The sequence below is a fragment of the Henckelia pumila genome, chromosome 2 (assembly GCF_033568475.1).
Source record: "Henckelia pumila isolate YLH828 chromosome 2, ASM3356847v2, whole genome shotgun sequence".
NCBI lineage: Eukaryota > Viridiplantae > Streptophyta > Magnoliopsida > Lamiales > Gesneriaceae > Henckelia > Henckelia pumila.
In genome coordinates this window covers 8,117,202-8,142,000 of record NC_133121.1, presented here as the reverse complement: position 1 = coordinate 8,142,000, position 24,799 = coordinate 8,117,202, and the positions used below count along the sequence as shown (strand labels likewise).

General features: G+C 35.7%; 1 protein-coding gene across 1 annotated transcript; it reads left to right on the top strand.

Moving 5' to 3' along the window:
- The first annotated feature begins 316 nt into the window (after positions 1-316).
- Positions 317-778, top strand: LOC140877163 (uncharacterized mitochondrial protein AtMg00300-like). The gene has a single exon (XM_073280689.1). It carries the CDS (start codon positions 317-319, stop codon positions 776-778), a length of 462 nt encoding a protein of 153 aa, XP_073136790.1.
- Positions 779-24,799: the final 24,021 nt, after the last annotated feature.

Below are 24,799 nucleotides of genomic sequence, written 5' to 3'. Positions count from 1 at the left end.
GGCCTCCGATCTGATCCTTCGAACATATTTAATTATTGAATATTCTTCGGGTGGTCCGAACCATCTTTGGGTTGTCCGAACCTGAGCAATTTCGAACCTTTAAAATTTTTTATCTCCAATTTTTTATTATCGATTCTTGCTTCCAATATTGTTCATACTCAAAATTATTATTATCTGCAAATTTCTCACTTTAAACTGTTAGTAACGATTAACCGAGTTTTGTAATCATCAAAACATATTAATTTGAGATTTGTTAATGCATTAAAAAAATTAATCTCATTACACGAGATTTGTATGCGTTTAAGGCGTAACAGTCATGAAAATTTTGAAAGGTTCTTTGGTGATTTTCAAAGCTGAAAAATTGAGAAACTTGTATGTTTGTCATGCTGAACCTGAATCTTGCATGCAAAACTTTGTGAATGCTGTCTTGAGTGATAAAACTGATTTGTGGCACAAAAGACTAGGTCACATGAGTTCTAAAGTTTTAGAAATTTTGCATAAAGATGGTTACTTTGATACTGAAAAATTGTCTTGTGTACCATTTTGTGATGCATGTGATCTTGAAAAACAATCTAGAGTCAAGTTTCCACATTCCCCAAGTCCCAAACAATATGTCACTTCTGAAATTCTTGAATATTTGCATGCTGATGTTTGGGGTCCTGCTAGTGTGCCCACGCATGGTGAAAATCAATATTTCTTATCTGTGATTGATGATTTTTCAAGGAAAGTTTGGGTGTTTTTATTGAAAAACAAATATGATGTATTTGAAAAGTTTTAAAAACTGGAAAAACTTGATTGAAAATCAAACTGGTAAGAAGATTAAAATTCTTATAACCGACAATGGTCTTGAATTCTGTAACAAATTGTTTTGACAACCTGTGTACTGAATCTGGTATTCAAAGACACAAGACTGTCCCTTATACGCCTCAGCAAAATGGTGTTGCTGAATGTATGAATAGAACTTTTCTTGAAAGGGTGAGGTGTATGCTTGCATGTTATGGTCTTTCAAAAAAGTTTTGGGGTGAAGGTATTTGTACAGCAGCTTATTTGATAAATAGGTCCCCTTCTATGCCTTTGAATGGTAAGTGTCCAGAATTTGTATGGTATGGTACGCAAACTGATTTTTCAAACTTGAAATTTTTTGGTTGTTCTGCTTTTGTGCATCAGAAACAAGATAAACTTGAACCTAGATCAGTAAAATGTGTTTTTCTTGGCTATCCTGATGAGGTTAAGGGTTATAGATTGTGGTTAAGAGATCAAACTAGTTTTAAAGTGTTAATCAGTAGGGATGTTGTTTTCAATGAATCTGATTTTCCTCTTCTCCCTTACCCATTCCCCAAGCTGCCACTGCTCCAAACAAGGTGGAGCATTTGCCTGGTCCAAGTATTGTTTCTGAAAATGTGCAGACTATGCCTGTTGTGGATGAAGTGCCTGAAAATCTGTCTGAAAATGCTATTGATAATTCTGATATGCCTGAGGAAACTGTTGAAAATGTGCATGAAAATGACTTTAATGATTATCAATTAGCTAGAGATAGATCTAGAAGAAATATTAGGCCTCCACAACGCTTTGATAACTTTCACATTCGAGTTCACAATTTTCGAGATGATTTTGTTTCGGCTTGAATTCGGATTGAGAAATTTTTTGAATCTATTGATAATGTTGAACCTAAGTCGTATGATGAAGGTTTAAAATCTGAAAATTCTGGAAAATGGTTAAATGTGATGAAAGAATAAATTAATTCTTTGTATGTTAACAATACTTGGATTCTTGTGCCTAAACTTGAAAATTGTTCTGTTGTGGACTATAAGTGGTTGTTTAAGGTCAAGAATCAGTGTGAATCTGCCAGATTTCAAGCTAGGTTAGTAGCCAAGGGTTTTACTCAAAAAGAAGGGATAGATTATACCGAAATAGTTGCTCTTCTTGTGAAATTTACTACTATTAGAATTATGCTTGATCTTGTCGCTCAGTTTGATTGGGAGTTGAAACAGTTAGATGTTAAAACTGATTTTTTACATGGTGAACTAAATGAGAAAATTTTTATAAGGCAACCTGAAAGCTTTGTTAATAATAAGTATCCTGGTCATGTTTGTTTGCTCAAGAAATATTTGTATGGCTTGAAGCAATTAGGCAATGGAATAAAAAGTTTGATGAATGCATGCTCTCTTTGGGTTTTACTAGAAGTAATTATGACCATTTCTTGTATTTCAAACAAAATGCTAAGTTCCAGTTTTCTTGCTTATCTATGTGGATGATATGCTATTGATTAGTTCTTGTGTGAAAACTGTTGAGCATGTAAAAAATTTCTTGAGTGCTAAATTTGATATGAAATTCCTAGGAGATGCTAAACGGATTCTTGGCATGAATATTTATAGGGATAGAAAGCAGTCTATCATTTTATTGAATCGAGATACTTACGTTAAGAAATTTTTGAGTAAATTTTCCATGTAAAATGCCAAACCTGTCAATGTGCCTCTAGCTGGTCATTTTGTTCTAAGTAAAGAGAAATATCCTAAAATTGAATATGATATTAAATGCATGAAGAATGTGCCATATTTTAATGCTATTGGTTCCGTCATGTATTTAATGGTTAGCACAAGGTCTGACATTGCATATTTTGTGAGTTGCTTGAGTCGGTAAATGTCTGATCTTGGAGTTTTCCATTGGGAAGCTCTCAAATTTCTGCTGAGATATTTGAATGGTTCTATGAATCATGGTTTAAAATTTTCCAGATCTGAAAATGGTGTTAAATTGGTTGGATATGTGGATTCTAACTATGCCAATGATAGGAACAATAGAAAATCAACAACTTCTTATGTGTTTACGTTTTGTGGTTGATAAATGTATTTTATACACTTAATTTAGTTATGAGTTTTATTGTTAAATGTTTGTTTCGAGCATATTTATGCGTTGTTTTGTTGTTTTTGTGCTTGTAGGGAATTATGGAGAAAAGAAGAAATTAATAGAAGAATGATTTAAGAGAAGAACAAAAGAGGCTGAGAAAAGAAAACATGAAAAGAAAAGAAACGAGAAAAGGAAGGAATTGGGCCATCTTATTGGGCTTAATGTTAGCGCTTCTCTTTAGCGCTTAAAGAAGTGCAAACGCGCTGTAAAGATTTGAGATTGAGGTCGATACTAAGGCGCGCTCGCGCCTACAACTGAGCGCCCGCCCCGTGAGATCTCAGATTTATTATTATTTCGGGCGATATTCTTGGGCTTGATTTTTGGGCTTTTATTTTGTGCGATATAAAAGGGATTCTTGAGCATCACATAGGAGGAGGCCACCACAATACTTACACAGAAAAATCAGAGAATTGATCGTGTGATTTCTGGAAGAATTCTGGAGCTTAACTTGAAGAACGAAGATGGAGATCGATAGTCTGGACACGGCGTCGACGACGGATTTGATTCTTATATTTTATTTATTTAATTCTGAATTTATGTTTGGATTTTTGAAAATGTTTTGTTTTATTCAAAATTTTATTATGAACTAATTTTTAGAGTCTAAAGGTCGGATGGAACCTGTTGTAGACACTTTCATGAATGTTTGATTTTATTGAATTGAGTTTCTTCTAGATTAATTGTTTTTCTAGAATTGATAGTCTTTTCAATTATTTGATCAATAATTGATTTGTTATATTTATTTGAAATATGGCACTCGGGATAGGAGATTTTGAATAGGACCATTAGAAAATACACTGTTAATTATTTATATTGCTCGGGAGAGTGTATAATTTTAACAGAGATTGTAAAAAGAACATTGTTTTGAATTGATCACTGCAAGTAGATTCTTAATAGGGATATTGGAATTGAACTGTAGTTGATATATTTTATTCGGCACTCGGGAGAGGGAATAATACACTTAAGTGTTCTTGGCTATTAATTGATTAAAATTCATAAAGATTAATTAATTAGGATTGATTGTTGTTGAAACCAGGTGAAATCTAAACCTCTAGACAATTTTTCTCTGATTGATATTATCTGAAAGTTGTGTGCGTGCTATCAAGAACTCGTTTGATTATTTATTTTATTCTGCAAAATTATGAGATTTTGATTTTTTAGATAATGTTTAGACTATTTTAATTACAAGCACTGAATATTTTCATTTTACTCTCTGTGGGAACGATACTTGATTTTTCACTATATTAAAACTTGACACTCGTACACTTGCGAGCATTTTTCACAACAAGTTTTTGGCGCCGTTGCCGAGGAGTAAATTTCTAGATTTTAATTTAGAGATTTTTTTTTAAGTTACTAATTGATTTTTTCTTATTTTTAATTGCAATTTATGCGACGATCTCAAAGTGCGAATTCTTTACTTTTTGATCTGGAGATCGAGCGCACTGCACGTGCTTTGAGAAGAATTAGAAGAGAAGAAGTCAATAACATGGCTGAAGAGAATGTGAATCAAGCTCCCCTGGTTCCAATCAGAGATCACTTCAGGCCAGTAATCCAGGCTCACTACTCTGGAATAGCTCGTGGAACTATCAATGCTAACAATTTTGAGCTAAAGCCTGCCTTGATCAACATGGTTCAACAGAACCAATTTAATAGGAGCGCCACTGCTGATCCTCACCTACACCTACGCACTTTCTTGGAGATAACCGATACGGTAAAAATTAATGGTGCGTCTGAGGATATTATACGTTTACGCTTGTTTTCTTTTTCTCTCAGGGATCAAGCAAGGATTTGGTTGCAGTCACTGCCTTTAGAGAGCATTATTACATGGGAGGATATGGCAGTGAAATTTCTTGCGAAATATTTTCCATCTGCTAAATTCACCCAATTGAAGATCAAAATTAGCACTTTCAGGCAGATGGATTCTGAACAGCTCTACGAGGCATGGGAAAGGTACAAAGATTTACTTAGACGTTGTCCTAACCACAATTTTGCAGATTGGGAACAGATCGAGTGGTTTTACAACGGACTAAATGTGCCTACGAGGATGTTTGTGGACTCTTCTGGAGGTACCATTTTTGCTAAGGACCATGTAGGGCCTACGATATGCTGGAACAGATGACAATCAATAGTTTTCAATGGCCATCTGAGCGTATGGGAGTCAAGAAGCCAGTTGGAGTGCATGCAGTGGATCCTCTCACATCTATCACTGCCCAATTATCTGCACTGACTACACAGGTAGCTGCGTTGAATAAAGGGAGTGTTGCAGAACCAGCAGCAGATGTGCCGGGTGCAATGAATGAATCTCACTATCATGAACACGCCAAGTACATCAATCAAAGAGGTTATGGAGGCTATCGAGGTAACCCTGTCCCTAATACTTACCATCCTAGCTTGCGAAATCATGAAAATTTTTCTTATGCTAACAACAAAAATGTGTTGAATCCTCCTCCGGGGTTCAATACAAACAAGGATGAGGGTAAGCCTTCTTTGGAAGATGTGGTTAGTACTTTGTGCAGGAATCTGGTAAGAGGATGGCGAGGACTGAGACTCGTCTAGATAGCTTGGAGACGTAGCCGAATTATGCAAAGTTCATCAAGGAGGTGATGTCCAAGAAAAGGAAGCTGCTAGAGAACGAGGTGGTCAATCTAATGGAAGACTGCAGTGCGGTGCTACAAAAGAAGATGCCACAAAAGCTGAAAGATCCAGGGAGTTTTATTATTCCTTCCTCTATTGGTGGTTCTTATTTTACTACTGCACTTATGTGATTTAGGGGTCAGTATTAATTTAATGTCATTATCTATTTACAGGGCCTTGGAGTTGGGAGAGATGAAATCGACTATGATTTCATTGCAGTTGGCGGATAGAAGCATCACATATCCATTGGATATTGTTTAAGATGTGCTAGTTAAGGTGGATAAATTCATCTTCCCAGTGGATTTTGTGATCTTGGACATTGAAGTGGGTCATGGTGCTTCACTGATTTTTGGGAGACCATTTTTAGCTACGATGGATGCCGAAATTGAAGTGAAGAAGGGTGAATTATCGATGGGTGTGGAAGGCGAACGAGTGATTTTCAATCTATTTATGAAAGCACCTAATCCACCCATAGAAGAATTGTGCTTAATTGAGCCGGTTGTGAAGCTAGATGGATGTCAAAGAGCCGATATTGAGGTTGAATCAAAGAGAAAAGCGCCAAGTTCATCGACGAAGAAAACCACAAAGAACAAGAAAGCACAATTTAAAAGGCGGTTCGTGGAATTTATTTGGCGTGTGAAAGAGAAAGGGAAGACTTAATACCGGTGAAATTCGGGCTGATGACTTTAAACCAAGCGCTACTTGGGAGGCAACCCAAGCTTTTTATTTTATTTTCATTTGCTTATATTTTTATTTTATTATTGTTATTTATTTATTTTTTAGTATTTTATTATCAATTTTTGAAGCCTAATTCTTGTCATTTTTTAAATTTTTTTAAGCTTAAAATTCTCAAATTCGAGCAAGCGGAGCGCCCGCCCCATTAATCTGAGCGCCCGCGCGATCTTTGGAAGAACTGATGTTGATGTGCGAACAAAAGGCGCGCCCGCGCTAGTCCTCTCGAGCGCCCGCGCACTCTTCGCGGTCCACTGAATTCCAAGCAAGCCTCCCTTGCACAAACGAGACTCTTAATAGCGCCAAACCATGCGCAAATGCGCTACTCAAGTGCGCTAACCCAGGCACAAACAACGATTCCCAACTGCACCTCCCCTAGCACAAATGCGCTTCTCATCCGCGCAACACCCAAGCGCAAACAACGATTCCCAACCGTGCTAGGATTAGCGAAATCGCGCATCCTCATTCGCGCAACACCCAAGCGTAGACGAGATTCCAACAGCGCGTTCCCAAGCGCAATCGTGCATCCATAGGGCCGTGTGTTATATCTGTTTCCAAGCTTTACAAAATCCCATAGCAAGCTCGCCCCAATCTGTAAAACTCTCACACTCCATCGCACGACTTCACCTCTAAAATCCTAGAGTCCACCAAATTACTAACATCTTTGGGATTTTATCTTGATCACAAGTAGAGCATCTCAGATTTCATCACTGGTTTCTCTTTCGTTCACGCTGCAACAACAGGAGCTTTGTGGAGGGTCTATGCAGATTTCTTCTTTGCTCGGTAAAAAGTTCAAGTTCTCTCTTATATTTCAGCCGTGCTCATTATGTGATTTGAGGAATTTGATTTCTGTGATTTTTGTGGTATTGAGAGCAATAATACGTGTGTAATTTAATAGCATTGAAGTAGTGCACGCCAAGTGTTTGATGAATTTTCTGGGAAATGGTTGTGCTTGAACGTGTTGTGCCATGTGTTTGAGACTTTGATGATTCGATCGGCTATTGCTATTGATTTGTGTTGAGTTGTTAAGTTACAATGCCGCCAAAAACTAAGGGCAAGGGAGCACTGTCTTCTTCATATGCTGCCCCATATGATCACTATCGGTTTTGGAATGGTACAGCCTAATCTTATTATGTTGAGTTGACGGAGAAGGGAATGAAGAAAGAAAGAGGGATGAGTCAGAGAGATTACGATGCTCCGGCATTAATTGAAGCAAGAATAAGAGGATGGGAAACTTTTGTTAAATGTCCGACAGAGATCGTTATATCTTTGGTTTGTGAGTTTTACGCCAATCTAATGATCAAAGATGTGAATTTCAAGGTTAGAGTTAGAGGTAAAATGGTGGCATTTGACAAGAGCACAATTAAGAATCTCTATGATATGCCAAACATTGAAAATGATGAGTATCAGACATTCAAAAATGATCCATTTCCCGATGATCTTGTACTTCAGACTTTGTGTCATGAGGGGGCGGAATGGAAGAAAAATGCAAGGCAAGAACCTGTTACATTTCCATCTATTTTTCTTCGACGAGAAGCGAATAACTGGCATGAGTTTGTAGCTTCCAGGATGTTGCCATCTGGGCATACATCAAATGTGACAAAGACTAAGGCTACTCTTGTTTACTGCATTGTGACGGGAAAATTTGTTGATGCTGGGAGGGTGATTCAAGATTCTATCATTGCTGCTGTTAGGGGATCCTCGACTATCAGTTTACCCCATTCCTCTTTGATTCAGAACTTTGCCAGAGAGCCGGTGTTGTATGGGATGATACTGAGCAGCTTCTTGAGATACAGGGTCCTATAAAAATTACCGGTGCATTGAAACGAGATAAGAAGAAGAAGGCGGCTAGTACTTCTGAACAGTCAGCTGAACCAACACAGCCATCTGAGCCACTACCACACTTTGAGCCAACACCTCCCCATTTGGAAGGACCTATGTCACTACCGTCGCATCCGGCCACTGAGTATTCTACTCGTGATGATTCTAAGGCTGTGCTTACTCAGATGAAGAAGCAGTGGAAGATGATGCGAGAGCATATGACATATATGCATGACTTCACTGCAACTCTCGCCCTGAATTATCCTCCCACAGTTGTTCCTTATCCACCACCTCCACAGTGGTCACCTGATGTTTAGTAGTGTTATTTGAAGTTTTGAGTGTAAAAGAAGTCGAGAAATAATTGAATGCATGGCTGATGAAATTTTTTTTTTGTGCTATAACTGAAATCCATGACTGTCTACCTATCTGACAAATATTTTTGAGAAAATGGAACCAATTAGATGAACAATTTCTTATATACTCTGTGATTAATACTTGAATCTGATTTTTGAAACATACAAACATAGAGATGATTAAGGCATTCTTTGAAATTTTGGGCTTGATGTTTATTGAAATAAATTTTATCCTTAGTTGCCAAGTTGAGCCTACACGTATATATTAGTACTATGAGGTACGAAGATGCTGAAAAATTGTTGTGAAAATCATCGTTTACTGCTGATGATTGTTTTTCTGCACTGATTGAGATTTGTATGAATTAATTGTGGATTGAGACTTGTCTAGAACTAGTTCGGACACTCTTCGAGGCAAAATACATGCATAACTGTGATTAGAAATGATTTAGACATTTTTTCTGAAATCGTTTGAGCCTTTCAAGCTACCCATTTATATATTGTATCCCTAGTACCTTGTTTGAGCCTTTTTGAAATTCGAATGGCATGCATGTAAACGTTTGATAAACCTCCATTCGTCATTGCTTCAAGGTCCTACATTGACTACCTATGAGTAGCCTAAACACTATTTTCTACCTTTAAGGGAGTAAATTGAATGCTAAAATGTTTTATGCTCCTAGTTTATATTTGTGAATATAGAATGGTGTGGTGGAAGAATTGAAAAAGAAAAATAAATCAAGAAGGTGGTAGTTAAAATGTGGTTCAAAAAGTTGTGAAAGAATTGTTGGTATAAAAAGAGAAGAATGATGAAGAAAAAAAAATCAATGAAGTGAAGAAAAGTGTGAAGTATGAATGAAAAAAGAGTTGAATTTAGAGTTTAAGCATCATTACTCCTTCTTTTGAATTCTTATTCCTTCATTTGTAGCCATGAGTCAGGCCTTACATTATAAATCCGATTAAGGCCTATTGACTGAGTCTCAGTTGCCCAATATACTAGTGGAGAAGAGTTGCAAGAATTTATCATATGGACTGTTGATTGATACTTTTAATGATTATGAATTTTTGATCGAAACACGCAGACAATATTATTCTTTGAATTTACCTAATTGTGAGTGTTTTTGATTTAATATTCCTATATTTGATCGTATGCTACCTTGAAAAGTCCTCATGATCTATGAATGTTTGAATTGAATTTAGATAAGAGCGTTTTGAAATGTGAGTTGCGGAGATTGCGAGTTTATGCGGTTATTTGATTATGATTAAAATTTTCAAGTGTTAGTAGGTTGGATGAGATTGGATTTGAATTTTTAAAATTATCTCTGAAGCCATTGCTCCATGATATTTCTTGGTTATTCTTGTTGGTTTTGGTGATTTGAGTTTTGGAAGATATTGTTTTGTTAGTTTTGCTCGGGACTAGCAAAAGTCTAAGTTTGGGGGTATTTGATAAGTGTATTTTATACACTTAATTTAGTTATGAGTTTTATTGTTAAATGTTTGTTTCGAGCATATTTATGCGTTGCTTTGTTGTTTTTGTGCTTGTAGGGAACTAGGAGAAAAGAAGAAATTAATAAAAGAATGATTTAAGAGAATAAAGAACGAGGCTGAGAAAAGAAAACAGGAAAAGAAAAGAAACGAGAAAAGGAAGGAGTGGGCCATCTTATTGGGCTTAATGTTAGCGCTTCTTTAGCGCTTAAAGAAGTGCAAACGCGCTGTGAAGATTTGAGATTGAGGTCGAGAATAAGGCGCGCTCGCGCCTTCAACTGAGCGCCCTCCTCGTGAGATCTCATATTTATTATTATTTCGGGCGATATTCTTGGGCTTGATTTTTGGGCTTTTATTTTGTGCGATATAAAAGGGATTCTTGAGCATCACATAGGAGGAGGCCACCACAATACTTACTCAAAAAAATCAGAGAATTGATCGTGTGATTTTTGGAAGAATTCTGGAGCTTAACTTGAAGAACGAAGACAGAGATCGATAGTTCGGACACGGCGTCGATGACGGATTTGATTCTTATCTTTTATTTATTTAATTTTGAATTTATGTCTATATTTTTTAACATGTTTTGTTTTATTCAGAATTTTATTATGAACTAATTTTTAGAGTCTAGAGGTCGGATGGAACATGGTGTAAACACTTTCATGAATTTTTGATTTTATTGAATTGAGTTTCTTCTAGATTAATTATTTTTTCTAGAATTGATAGTCTTTTTAATTATCTGATCAATAATTGATTTGTTATATTTATTTGAAATATGGCACTCGGGAGAGGAGATTTTGAATAGGACCATTAGAAAATACACTGTTAATTATTTATATTGCTCGGGAGAGTGTATAATTTTAACAGAGCTTGTAAAAAGAACATTGTTTTGAATTGATCACTGCAAGTAGATTATTAATAGGGATATTGGAATTGAACTTTAGTTGATATATTTTATTCGGCACTCGGGAGATGGAATAATACACTTAAGTGTTCTTGGCTATTAATTGATTGAAATTCATGAAGATTAATTAATTAGGATTGATTGTTGTTGAAACCAGGTGAAATCTAAACCTCTAGACTATTTTTCTCTGATTGATATTATCTGAAAGTTGTGTTCGTGCTATCAAGAACTCGTTTGATTATTTATTTTATTATGCAAAATTCTGAGATTTTGATTTTTTAGATAAAGTTTAGACTATTTTAATTACAAGCACTGAATATTTTCATTTTACTCTCTGCGGAAACGATACTTGATTTTTCACTATATTAAAACTTGACACTCTTACGCTTGCGAGCATTTTTCACAACAGTGGTGCTTGTATTAGCTGGAAATCTCAATTACAACACATTTTAGCCCTTTCAACCACCGAATCTGATTATGTAGCTGTAACTGAAGCGTTAAAAAGAAGCTATTTGGTTGAAAGGACTCATTTCTGAAATTGGTTTTCTTGAAGGTAAAGTTGTATTTTCTGATAATCAATCCGGCATCCAACTATGTAAGAATCCTGTTTTTCATGATAGAACTAAACATATTGATGTTAGGTTCCACTACATTCATGATGTTGTAGCAAAAGATATTGTCTATCGTGAAAAGATTCCTTCTGAATTTAATCATGCCGATATGGGAACTAAGTGTTTATCTATTGAAAAGTTTAGATCGTGTTTGAAAATTTTAAACTTTGATACTTCCGACTGATTTGTACTAACTTTGTGTTTTTGTTGTGGGGCGATGATGATAACTTTAGGTGACTCTCCAAAACCAGTGAACCGGCGTTGGGCCAAAAGGTGGAGATTTGTTGGGCTTTGACCCAACTTCTTCATATTATTTCCTAGCCCAATAAACAGGCCCTTGTATAAAGCCTATCCCCAAACCTAATCTGTAGTAGGGACGACATCATCATCGATATAATCAGCTCACCCGCACCAATTAAATTTAGGCTCAACATGTTCTATCCTTATATAACAACATTAAACCACATGCAAGCACACATTATATAAAATATCGTTAATTTACTTTTACATGCATGATCTTAAAAGCATTACATAAGCTGCATCTTAAAAATCATCATCATAAACTTTATACTCCATACTTAACATAATATGACATGCAGGGACGGAGCTAGGATTTTTATGCGAGGGGGGCAAACTTAGTATATGTAAATATTGATTAATAAAAAATTTAAAATATATATATATATATACAATATAATAAAAAATAATTTTTGATTCATATCATTGAGAAAAGTTGGCATTGTTGACAATCTTGTCTTACTGGCCTCGGCTCATTCCCTTCCTTTCCTGTTATCCGACTTTTATGAAAATTTTGAAAAAACAAATGAATTTCTTATAATGAAATTTAAATGCTATTAAATTATGTAAAAGTTACATTAGTATATGTGGTTTCATAATTTTTTATTCATATTATTGAGAAAATTTTATTAATTTTTTTTAAAAATAATGAATTTTTATGTGAGGGGGGCGAACTTAGTATACGTGGTTTCATATTAAATTATGTAAAAGTTAAAAACAACTATTTTCAATGTTTTTCAATATTAAAATGCTAAAATTAAAACTTTAATCACAACAAAGAAAATATTTAACATGCAGATTAAAAATTAAAATAATATGTAATTTTTTTATTTACGTGTATATTATATTTAAATAAATTACAATGCCTGATTTTTTTTATTCAATTTCAAATTAAGTAGTGATTAAATTTATTTTTCAATTTTGAACAAAATATGCATAAGTGTAATATCAACGAATAAATGTTAAAACATTAATCTTCCATATTTAATTACAAATTTAACACCTAAAACTACACGCTCTATGAAATTAAAATTAAAATATTTAAATTAATCTAATTAATATATCTATGACATACTAACATATATATTTTTTAGTTTTTTTAGAATAGTTATTATAATTTTTGTATTTTGATACATTCAAAAATTGATGATTGTACAAGAAATCAAATTAAAAAATATAAAACTTATCTAAAGGTAACTGTTTTGTATTTGTTAAATCGTCGAATACATTTGTTTCAAAAATTTTGCAATTAAATATGATTCATATGATGTGAAGTTTTGTATCAGAGTTTGTTCTTGCGGGAATAATGAAAAATATACATTGATATCATTTTTATTGTTTTTTATTTAATTATATATATATATATATATATAATTTGGAAAAATTGAGGGGGAGCGACGGCCCCCATCGCCCTCCTCCTCTAGCTTTGTCTCTGATGACATGTTTTAAATTCTTTAAACTTTAAAGGTTGTATTCATTTCGGTGGCTTTAATCTTAAACGATTGATCAATCATAAAAATCAATGTACGCGGCGATGGAGTTTCCACCTATGGGTTGTCACTTTACCATCACTCATTGCTGGATCCATAAGCTCTTCTTAATTTTTGAACAGGAGGTCACCGGGTCCAGGTATCCCCACATCCAACCATATCACTTTTCACCTTCACTTCAATTTCCATAAAAACTTTATTTCTCTAATATGCCCTTAAATTTCTCATTAAAATTCTTTCATGATGCATGAACTTAAAAATCATCATTATTTCTTTATTTCATGAATATTTGCTCGTAAATATATATTTAATTTATTTTCTTAAAAATCATACTTATATACTTAAAAATACATGCAAAAATTAAATATACATTTACGGACTAATTATTTTTATAAGGACTAGTTCATGCTGCTGACCACTAACTTAAACTCATAAATTCTTAGACTGACTCATTAAGCTTAATCTAGCTCATTAACATCTAATCTGTCCCAATATCTTAACCCAACATGATATGTTCAATAACTCCCACGGACCATCAAGCTCATGAAGACTAACGAACTCACATAAATAATTAATTAAGTCTAATATATAAAATTTAATAGCCAAAAAATTATTTAAAACTATTTCAAGCTCATTAATTACAACTTAAACTCTTAATTAAATTAAATTAAAAATTCCCGAGATCAACTAACATAGCCCAAACCTGGACCCAACTAACTTGATCCGCTACATTTTAGACCCGACCCGGACCCAAGAACACAAGTCCGGCCTACCAAAGCCCAAAAAGATCAGAAACCCTAACCCATGCAACCCCCATCTCGACCTGCAGTCAAAGATCAATTGCGGTCTTCTGATTCCGGCCACCACTGGCTGGAGCACCACTGTCCAGACCTAGCCAACATATGGGCGGTCCTAACAAGGCCAACCCAAGCCTGAACCATGGTCTGCACAGCCTGCATGCTTGATTCTTCCGGGAAAAGTACCCTAACTCAAGCTCGCCCCCTGTGCACGACAGTTGACTTCAGCGGCTTCGGCCGCCGAGATCCAGCCATCACCAGTTGGAGCACAACTGGCACATATTTTCCCAAGGTCATGGTATTTTAACCCAACTAGAATCAGTCTCTAACTCGCACCTTACAGTTTACACGAACCATTTTCCCAGAACTGCTTAAACGTTAACTTTTTGAGATTTGCTTTATTTCTAGCCTATACCAGATTCAAAACACCACATGAATTGACCCTAGAGACCCTAACTCAACCCACAAACCATATATTGGCACCCAGGAACGTGCCTTAGCAGAAAAACGTGAGAAAAATCTGAGAATCAAGCCATAAACGCGGATTGCTCAAAAAATCATGCATGATATTCAATCAAAAACACGTACGCATGCAGGATCAATCATTTCATGACAAAATCAGTGTAATGTGACTTAAATGATGGCTAAGAAGGGATTATAATGTGCCTTTGCGTTATATACGCTCGAATTTACGTTACCATCGCGTATATTGCTCTTTGGGACGAACGGGACGTCAAAACCTTGCTTTTTCATCAAGGGAATCATGTAGTGTGTGTGCTTGAAGGGGGAACGGGCTGCTGTTTCTAATAGAGGCGGCTTGGATATGTTTAACGTGATGAAGGGAAAAGAGTAAGGCTAAAATCTTGTATATATTTGTATGAATAATGGGCTGGGTCTTTGTTAAATAATTAAAAGCAAGTTATGGGATTTTTAAAACCTTTTTAAAACCTATAAAATGGCTTATTTTAGTTAAAATTGAGCTTATATATATATATATATATATATATATATATATATATATCAAAACTCATATTTTAAAAAAATAAAATCTTAAAATAATAGTTTATGACTCTTGAAAACCTTAGTCAATGTTTTCGATGAAAACTTCTATCTCGTTCTTCCACGATCTCGTTTATCGATCTTAAATAACCTTCTCAAAATATTCATAAATTTTATAAAAACCGGGTTAAATGTTATAATAAATTTAAAACATGCAAATAAGTCACATAATTCACATATATAATAGCACATAAAAATAATTTAACCCCTTATGTCTTTATTTTTAAATCATTTAATTTTTTAGGTATGCATGCGAGATTAATCGTCTAATAATACATGAATAAACTATTTTAAAAATAATTTTCAAACTTATGTTAGGATAAAAAATATGTGTAGAGGGGGGGGGGGGGGGTTGTGAATACACTATTTAAAAAATAAAGAGTCTTCGATCTGATTTGTTAAAATCAGACAGAAATTTTGTTTCTTAAAACTTTGATCTGCTCGAAAGAACTGAGGGATAATCAGGCGGAAGAAATCTTTCTCGCAGATTGAATATATGAATAACTAAGGCAGATAAGGTAAAGTAAGTGCAGTAAATAAATAGATAGAGTTGTTTCTGGATGTTCGGAGATGAATTCTCCTACGTCACCCCTTCTTCTGTTTCCAGAAGGATTCCACTAGAAGACTTTGATTTATACAAGGCTTTGTACTAATCCAATCCAATATAGGACTTATCCAATGCCTAAACAAGAACTCCTAGCAATACTTCCTCTCGAAGCAGATCGAACTTTCTGCTTTGAGTTATACAAAACAACTATAGAATGTGTTTCTGTGTTTTGATCTGGTTGGCTGTGAATGACTTTGATCTGGATCGATTTCGTATATGCTTCCTTTGAAGTTTGATCGATCTGGAGATATTATCTAACTCAGAATGTCGAGGCTTTCATCTGATGAAATGGGTATCTTAGTTATATTGAGTGAAAGGCTTTTGAATGAACTTCGATTTTGATAGCTTGTGTTTTTCACTCTTGGTCTCTCTTGTTTGAATCTTCAAAGTGTTTGAGTATTTATAATCATCATAGGTAGCCGTTGAGCCACCAACAACTTCTGAAGATGAGACGCCAACAGATCTGTGATAAATAGCCGCCAACATATCTTTAAAAGATAGCACACAAATCTTGACTTTGATGGAGGAATATCATCGTTCAAAGATATCATTAAATTATTTTGTCTTTTCTTCAAAAAACTCAGCAACGGTTACTTTGAAGTCAAGCTTTTGATCTGGTTGATTGATCTCTAAAAGTTCGTTGAGAGTCTTCTTAATTGATCTGGATATCGGGCACTTTGTTCTGGCTATTTATACTCCAACGATCTGGCATAATACTTGATTCGCTTGAATTCTCGGATATTTGATCTGGAAAAGTCCGAATGGTTTTTAGCCCTTAAATTATTTTATTACTTGGTTTTGTTTTGACTTGCTATCACCGAAACTATTTGGGTTTGATCTCCAACAATTTTCCCTTTTTGGTGATGTCAAAACCAAGTTCATTTTCGGATCAAATTTAGATAAGAATGATAGATCAAGGAGCTTTCCAAAATTATTTTATCATAGATCGAATAATAATTTTTAGACAAAATAAATGTCAAAAATTAATTTTCCAAGCTAATCTGATCTACTCTGCTCTTCTTCTGATCTGGTGGTACTTACTTCTTTCCTTTGCCTTTGGCTTTAGATGAGATAGCCTTTTCCCCCTTTTTGGCATCACTACTCTCAGATAAAAGGTCTAGGATAACCGTGAGTTGAGTACCAAAGGTGTCATGAATCTGTTTATTGTGAGCTTCTGTAGAGGCTTCGAGTCTGTCAAGTTTCCAAAGAATATTTATATATTCTCTAGCTTGTTGCTTCTGAACACTCAAAACAGATTCACTAATGTTATTTACTATTGTCAGCACGTGTGATTTGAAATCACGAAATTCTGCAGATGTATGGATCTGATTAACGTGCAATTCACTGAAAATAGTAGATAGTTGAGTCAAAGATACAGACAGAGAATTATCGGGCTTATCTTCATTTGGATGGGAAGATGAAGTTGTTGCAGCTTCAGATGAGGCACATATTTGAAGTAGTGGAGCAGAGATAACCGGAGGTGTAAGAACAACATCATCCATAACCTTTGACGATACATCTGGATCTGTAATCTCTGAGAGGGTTGCAGATGGAAGGCTTAACTTGTCTTTGAACATGATGGTAATAGGCCTGAATAGACTATGAATAAGATCAGTCCTAACTACCTTAAAGATAGGAGGCAGATCCATTACCAATCGTTCAGAAGAGACAATCTCCATAGAGTCGTCATATAAGTGATGACTTTGTTCATCCACTGGAATGAACGGTACCATTGCTGAGTCCGGATCAGAGATCTTCGAGCGTTATTGAGGGTCCACGATCATTTCTTCAATAAAAGAATTTTCTTGAGCAGAGGTGTCAACTGGCAACTCAAATCCAACTGGTTCTTTTGTAGACAAAAGAGTTTCATCTGGAAAGGCTGAGGGAACAGCTGATGTAGCCAGTGGTACCTCTATTTCTCTTTCAAATTCAAGATGTACAGAGTGGTCTATCTGATCTGTAATGTAAACTGATCACTTGACGCATCTAAAAGGTGAGAAGAAGTCAGTGGTTCCTTAGACAGATATTTCTGGGCAGATTGATCTGAGGGAGCAACATCAATGATTAATGACTTCTGTGGAGGAGAAGTAGCTCTAACAGGTGAGACAGTTGGTGAGGTTTGATCAGCAGACAGACTGAGTTCATCCGATAGGTTTAAATCATCTATCTCAGGACACTTATCAGATGAAGAAGCCTGTGCGTTGATTGGAACTTCCAGAGGAAAATCTTGTCTCATTAAATTTGCCTTAGAAGTGAGCAGATGAGCGTCTTTCTCCAGTTGAGTAAGTGCGGCAGATATATCAAAGATGTTCAAACTTGTGGGAAGAAGCTTTGCTCTCTGGATTCGAATGTGAGATCGAAGAATGCTTTCCTGAAGCCTAAGTTTTATAAACTCTCTTCTTTCCAGAGCTCGAGAGATTACTTGAGTCTCAGCCCATTCAAGAATTCTTTCTTCAAGAGATGCAATGCTCTCTAGTTTGTTCAAATTTTTGATATTGGTGAAGTGATATTCAGTGCGATGAAATACCCATTTATCAAAGATCTTCATCTTTAAATTGACATGCTTGACAATACGATCAGCAGTCAGATCAATTAGACGTTGAGTCTTTGACTGTGGATTGGAGAAATCATCAGGCTGTTTGAAAAATCCTGAGCAGAAAGCAGGGATATTCATCTGAGATACCGGATGGGCTATATGTTCAACCATAGAAATAGGTATTGCGGGAACTGGTTCAGTCTGAGTAGGCATAGGTATCCGAGGGGGGAGTCTAAAAGTCCTTTGTTTCTTTTGAAAATGTGGCACAATAATATCTGCAAGAATCATTTGATCTGATTCTGAGGTCTCTGAGTCAGAAGAGTGGATTATCACCTTTCTCTTTGCCGATGATCTTCTATTTGGTGTAGCCCTTTTGGGAGATGATATTTCTTTAGCACCTTCGATTAACAGAGGCTTGCTTTCATCTGGAAGAGTAAGATCTTCAATTTCATCTGAGTGAGGTGAACCATGTTTGAAGACTATTAATTGCGTAGCCTTATAAACTTCAATTGCCCTCTCATTTAGAGTCTTGTGCGGATGAAGTGCAGAAGAGGGTCCCAGATGTACATTCAGATCATTCAATATATCTTCGATCTGAACTGCAAATCCCTGGGATTGTTCTGCAGGAGCAGTTACCATAGCAGATAGGATATTGAACAGAACAACAGACCAGTTTACAGAAATACCAGCAGAGATAGCAACCATAACATCAAATTTTCAGATGTAATAGCGTCAAAAGAACCTGCTTTGGCCAGAAGAGACTTGGCCACAATGTCGTGCAGAATTCTGAATTCCATTTTTAATTCCTTCTTCTTGCAAGGAATGCGGACTGGCTTGTCTGTCAAAGAGTACATCCTCTTCATCTGTTGCTTTGTTTCGGCAGAGATAGTCGAAAAATCAGTTATGCCCTGTCGAGGTAGATCGAATGAAGTGGTGAATAAAGTGGATGTAATTTGAACTGATTCTCCACCCAAGGTTGCAAAAATAACACCGTCTTCAAATTTGGCCATCTGAAAGAATTTGGGCAAAGCCTGCTTGTAGAGCAATTTCCCTCCTTCAAGAAATTTCCTCAGCCCAGATGCTTCAATAGTTCTGAACATGTCCACCATTCCTTGATCTGTAAGATCGAATATGGTATGGAAATCAACTAGAAGAACATTTTGGGTAATGGGTGTCATGTTGTTCCTGCAAAAATCAAAGATACGAATGCGAGTATTCTGTTCTTGCAAAACAAATTTAGAGCTTCGTAGAGATTTGAAGAAGAATAAATCCAATAAGTTTAAATAACCTAAATATGTGGCACATGACGTAAGCAACTATTCAAATTCAAATAAAATGCGGCTGATAAGAGAAGTCATGCACGCGACAAATAAAATAATATTTTAATAAATTCTCGGGAATATAAAACGACAAACAAACATCCCCTTATAAATAGGACACTCGGATGAAAAATATGAATAACCTTTCGCAATTTTAAGGCAAGAGATAGAGAGCAACTAAGTGAATCATGAGTTCCGATCAATCTGTTGAAGAGTTCAAGGAAGAGTTGCAAGAGTTCATCCTGAAATGGGTGATGAGGCTTTGGTTCAAAGTTGAGGAGATACGGATGTATCATCAAGCTTCGTTCCCTCCACGAAAGTATGAGGATGATTGAAAATTGGAAGATCGCAAGGATAAGTATATGGAGTTGCTGGGTGCCTTCAGTGTTGATGAGATTCTTACTCATCAGGGGGTGTCCTTTCTGATGTACAGGAAGGAGGTGAAAGTCCTTACTCATCTGATTAATGCAGGTGAGTACAAGGGTAGGCGATTTGATCCGGCCCTGATAGAGTGGTTGAATCTGTGGCGTCTTGATGCTGATGTGAGAAAGAGAGCCTGGGGTCCAATGCGAGATACTCTAGGTGATTAGGGTAGGTATGTGTAAGATGTTGTATCTTGTAAGCTTCCGAAGTTTATGAAATGAAATAATTTGCTAAAATCTTTTATCTGTTCAGTAAATTTAAACGAAATGAAGTAACATATAATACATAATAAGACTGTGAAAAACTACTAAAGATAAATAAAAAATCAGATGAGATTGTCTCGGATGAAAGTTTACCAACGCTTCATCTTAGGCAGATTGAATCATTTAAGTAGTCAGAAGAAGGATTTTTTAGAAAACTGAATAGACAATAAATTAAATGCATGAGGTAATGATAATATTTGAAAGTTTCAAAGCAAGATATTGTATACGTAAACAGAAAAAGAACTACTTGTGATTGGACATGCTGTCTGTGAAATAATTGTGCAACTAATTAATTTCCTGCATGGAATGTAATTTGGTATTGAAAGCAGGGTAAATATGATAGGCTTTTGAGAATCTCAAGAAGGATTGTTGCAATCCTCTAGATATGCAAATTATCTTTATCAGCTCATAAACAACATTGATTGGACAGTTGCGATGTAGATACAATCGATGTCCCTTCATTTTCTTGAGATGTACCTATAAAAGCAAGGCTAAAAGAAATATTAGAATCTCAAGATAAAGCATTCAGAAGATAATAGCTAGTATGAGTAATAGTAATGGTTTATCTGTTGAGCAAGAGTATGAGATCCGAAAGGATTTGTACAGGAGAAGAGTTTTCGAGAAAGGAATGAAGATATGACATTTTCTTGACTCTCTACGCTGTCCTCGCCGTGCTAACCTGCCTCCATTGACTCCTGCAAGGCGTCGCCGTAATCATGCTATAATGCGATGGTGCAAATTCATGCTTGGTACACAAAATACTCGAGATGTCTTGAAGTCTTCAGGGGTTCGGCTTCTCATCCTTCTCAAGGAGCGAGATGAGATGCAGAACATATGTTTTGAATATGACGTCTGCAATGGTCAAGGCTCCCTAAGTGCTTGGATGATCAATTGGAGCCTAGAAATGCGTAGTAGAATAGATCTTGATCGTGTAACTTATGATGCAGATCAATGAATGAAATGCAATATCTTTATGTTTTTCCATCTGTTTCTCTGTTCTTGAGCCAGAAAAGTTATTAGTGTATAACAGATATTCCCCCTAAACAAGTGCTTAACTAATTAATATCAATTAAACCAAGAACATTACGAAAATAAGAAAACTTAGCGCCGGGTAAAGGCTTTGTGAAGATATCAGCAACTTGCAGATCAGTTGAGACATGTTCCAGACGAACATCTTTATTTTGAACATGGTCTCGGATGAAGTGATGACGAATGTCAATGTACTTTGTTCTGGAATGCAAGACAGGATTATAGGTAATAGCAATTTTGCTTGAATTGTCACAGAAAATAGGTGATTCAGATGAATCAACACCATAATCTCTGAGTTGCTGTTGAATCCATAGCAATTGTGCACAACAACTTCCTGCGGCTAAGTATTCTGATTCAGCTGTAGATGTAGCAATATAAGTTTGTTTCTTACTAAACCAAGAAATAAGACTGTCTCCAAGAAATTGACAAGTCTCACTTGTGCTTTTATGATCAATTCTGCAACCTGCATAATCTGCATCTGAATAACCAGTAATATTAAAACTTGAATCCTTTGGATACCATAATCCGACGTTCTGAGTTCCTTTAAGATATTTAAGAATCCTTTTGGCAGCAATGTAGTGAGATTGCTTAAGATCGGATTGAAATCTTGCACACAGACCGACTGAAAACATAATGTACGGTCTGCTTGCTTTTAGATAAAGTAAGGAACCTATAAGTCCTCTGAATAGGGTTTGATCTACTGATAGTCCAGCTTCATCTTTGTCCAATTTGATTGAGGTGCTCATTGGCGTACTAGCAGCAGAGCAATTTTCCATTCCAAATTTCTTTAGGAGTTCCTTTGTATATTTAACCTGATTGATAAATATTCCTTTGTCCATCTGTCTGACTTGTAATCCAAGGAAAAATGTTAATTCTCCCATCATACTCATCTCGAATTTATCCTGCATCACCTTAGAAAATTTCTTACATAATTTGGGGTTAGTTGACCCAAATATGATGTCATCAACATATATTTTCACTAATAAAGTATGATCGCCTTTGAAAAATTTAAAAAGAGTTTTATCTACAGAGCCAACAGTAAAACCAGGATCATTAAGAAAAAGTGAGAGAGTATCATACCAAGCTCACGGGGCTTGTTTCAACCCATAAAGAGCTTTATCCAGTTTGAACACATGATCTGGATAAGTTTTTCTTTCAAAACCTGGGGGTTGTTCAACAAATACTTCTTCTTGAAGAAGACCATTGAGAAACGCACTTTTAACATCCATCTGGAATACCTTAAAGTCCTTGAAAGCAGCATAAGAAAGAAATATTATAATAGCTTCAAGTCTAGCTACGGAAACAAAGGTTTCATCAAAATCAATACCTTCTTCTTGTCTGTAACCCTGTGCAACTAAGCGAGCCTTATTTCTTATTACCGTACCACTTTCATTGAGTTTATTTTTAAATACCCATATAGTTCCTATTATAGATTTATCTGAGGGCCTAGGAACTAAGTGCCAGACAGAGTTTCTTTCAAATTGGTTCAATTCATCTTGCATAGCTTCTATCCAATTACTATCAAGAAGAGCTTCTTCTATCTTCTTAGGTTCTATGTGAGAAATAAAAGCAGCATGCATGAATTCATTAATCATCTGACCTCTGGTTCTTAACGGTGCAGATGGATTACCTATTACCAAACTTGGTGGGTGAGTCTTGGACCATCTGTAATATGGACCAAGGTGATATGTGTTTCCTTGTTGGGTTTGATCATTGTGAGGTTCAACATGATCTGTGTCAATTGGTATCTCATTATCAACTGGAGGTTCTTCTGGTCTCTGTTCTTCAACCTGATCTGGCTCATATTGAATTTCTTTGTTCCGTATGATCTGGATCTCTTCATCATCATCTGTGTCAAGCTTTGAATCTTCTGTTCTGTTACTAAGATCATTTAAGCTTGAAGATTCATTAGTGATAGATGTTTCATCAAACCCAATGTGAACTGATTCTTCAACTGTTAGAGATTTAGTATTAAATGCTCTATATGCTTTACTAACAGATGAGTAACCAAGAAATATTCCAGCATCTGATCTGACATCAAGTGCAGTCAGATGAGTCTTACCATTGTTATGTATGAAACATTTACAGCCAAATATTTTGAAATAAGATATCACTGGAACTTTACCATACCAGATCTCATAAGGTGTTTTTCCGAATTTCTTATTAATCATTGATCTGTTCTGAGTATAACAAGCTGTGTTTACAGCTTCTGCCCAAAACTGTTGTGAAATACCTGAATCAGCAATCATTGTTCTAGCAGCTTCCTTAAGAGTTTTATTTCTCCTTTCTGCAACACCATTTTGTTGTGGCGTTCTAGCTGCTGAATACTCATGCTTGATTCCATGATTTTCAAGATAAGTAGATAGAGTTTGATTTGTAAACTCGGTTCCTCTGTCACTGCTAATTTTATCAATCGATTGAGATTTCTCATTTTGAAGTCTTAAGAGAAGTTTAATCAATTGGGTGGCAGTTTGATCTTTGGATTTTAAAAATATCACCCAAGTGAATCTCGAAAAATCATCAACAATAACTAGGGTGCACTTCATTCCCCCTAAGCTTGTTACTGGTATAGGACCAAAAAGATTCATGTGCAATAGTTCTAAGCTTTTGGAAGAAGATTTACATCCTTTGTTTTTAAAAGTTGATCTGATCTGCTTACCCAGTTGGCAGGCAGAACACACTTTATCTTTTGAAAACTCGATTTTAGGCAGACCTGTAACCAATTCATGTTTACTCAGATTGGCTAATGCTTTGAAGTTCAAGTGATTCAGTCTCTTGTGCCATAACCAATTCTGGTTCATCTTTGTTGCTACCAGACAAACTGTAGTGAGTGGTTGATCCGACCAATTTACCTTATAAGTATTTCCATTTCTTTCACCTGTCATAATGATTAGTCCAGATTGATCTTTTACAATGCAAGTGTGCTTTTGGAATTCTACACAATAGTCGTAATCACACAATTTACTAATACTAATCAGATTATATTTTAAATTTTCTACAATTAATACATCTTTAATGCGAATATTTCCATGGATAAGATTACCCTTACCCATGGTTGTACCTTTAGAGTTATCTCCGAAGGTAATCTTAGGTCCTGATCCTGGAATATAGTCAGATAGCATTCTTCTGTCTCCCGTCATATGCCTTGAGTATCCACTATCCAAATACCAGACTGCTTGCTTAATGAGTTCGTTTCTGTTTACCTGCAAAAGTAAATTAAAATAACTTTGGTCCCCATTCATACTTGGGTCCACGCTGGATTAATACCTTTGGAATCCACACTTGTATTATTCTTACAGGCTTTCTGTGATGTCTTCCTTTTGGGATATCTGATTTATCTAATGATCTTTGTGCATTGTGATGTGTATGCCAAGTATAATGATCATATTGATTGTTCCTGTTTGACTTCCAATACTTTCTATAAGAGTTATTAGAATGTGGTTTATGTTGAGTTGATGAAGTTCTTTGCCTTTCAAGACCATATCCCGACCAATTTGAACTAGGTTTAGTCCATCGAGACTTAGATTTGTCTGGCTCAAAATATCCC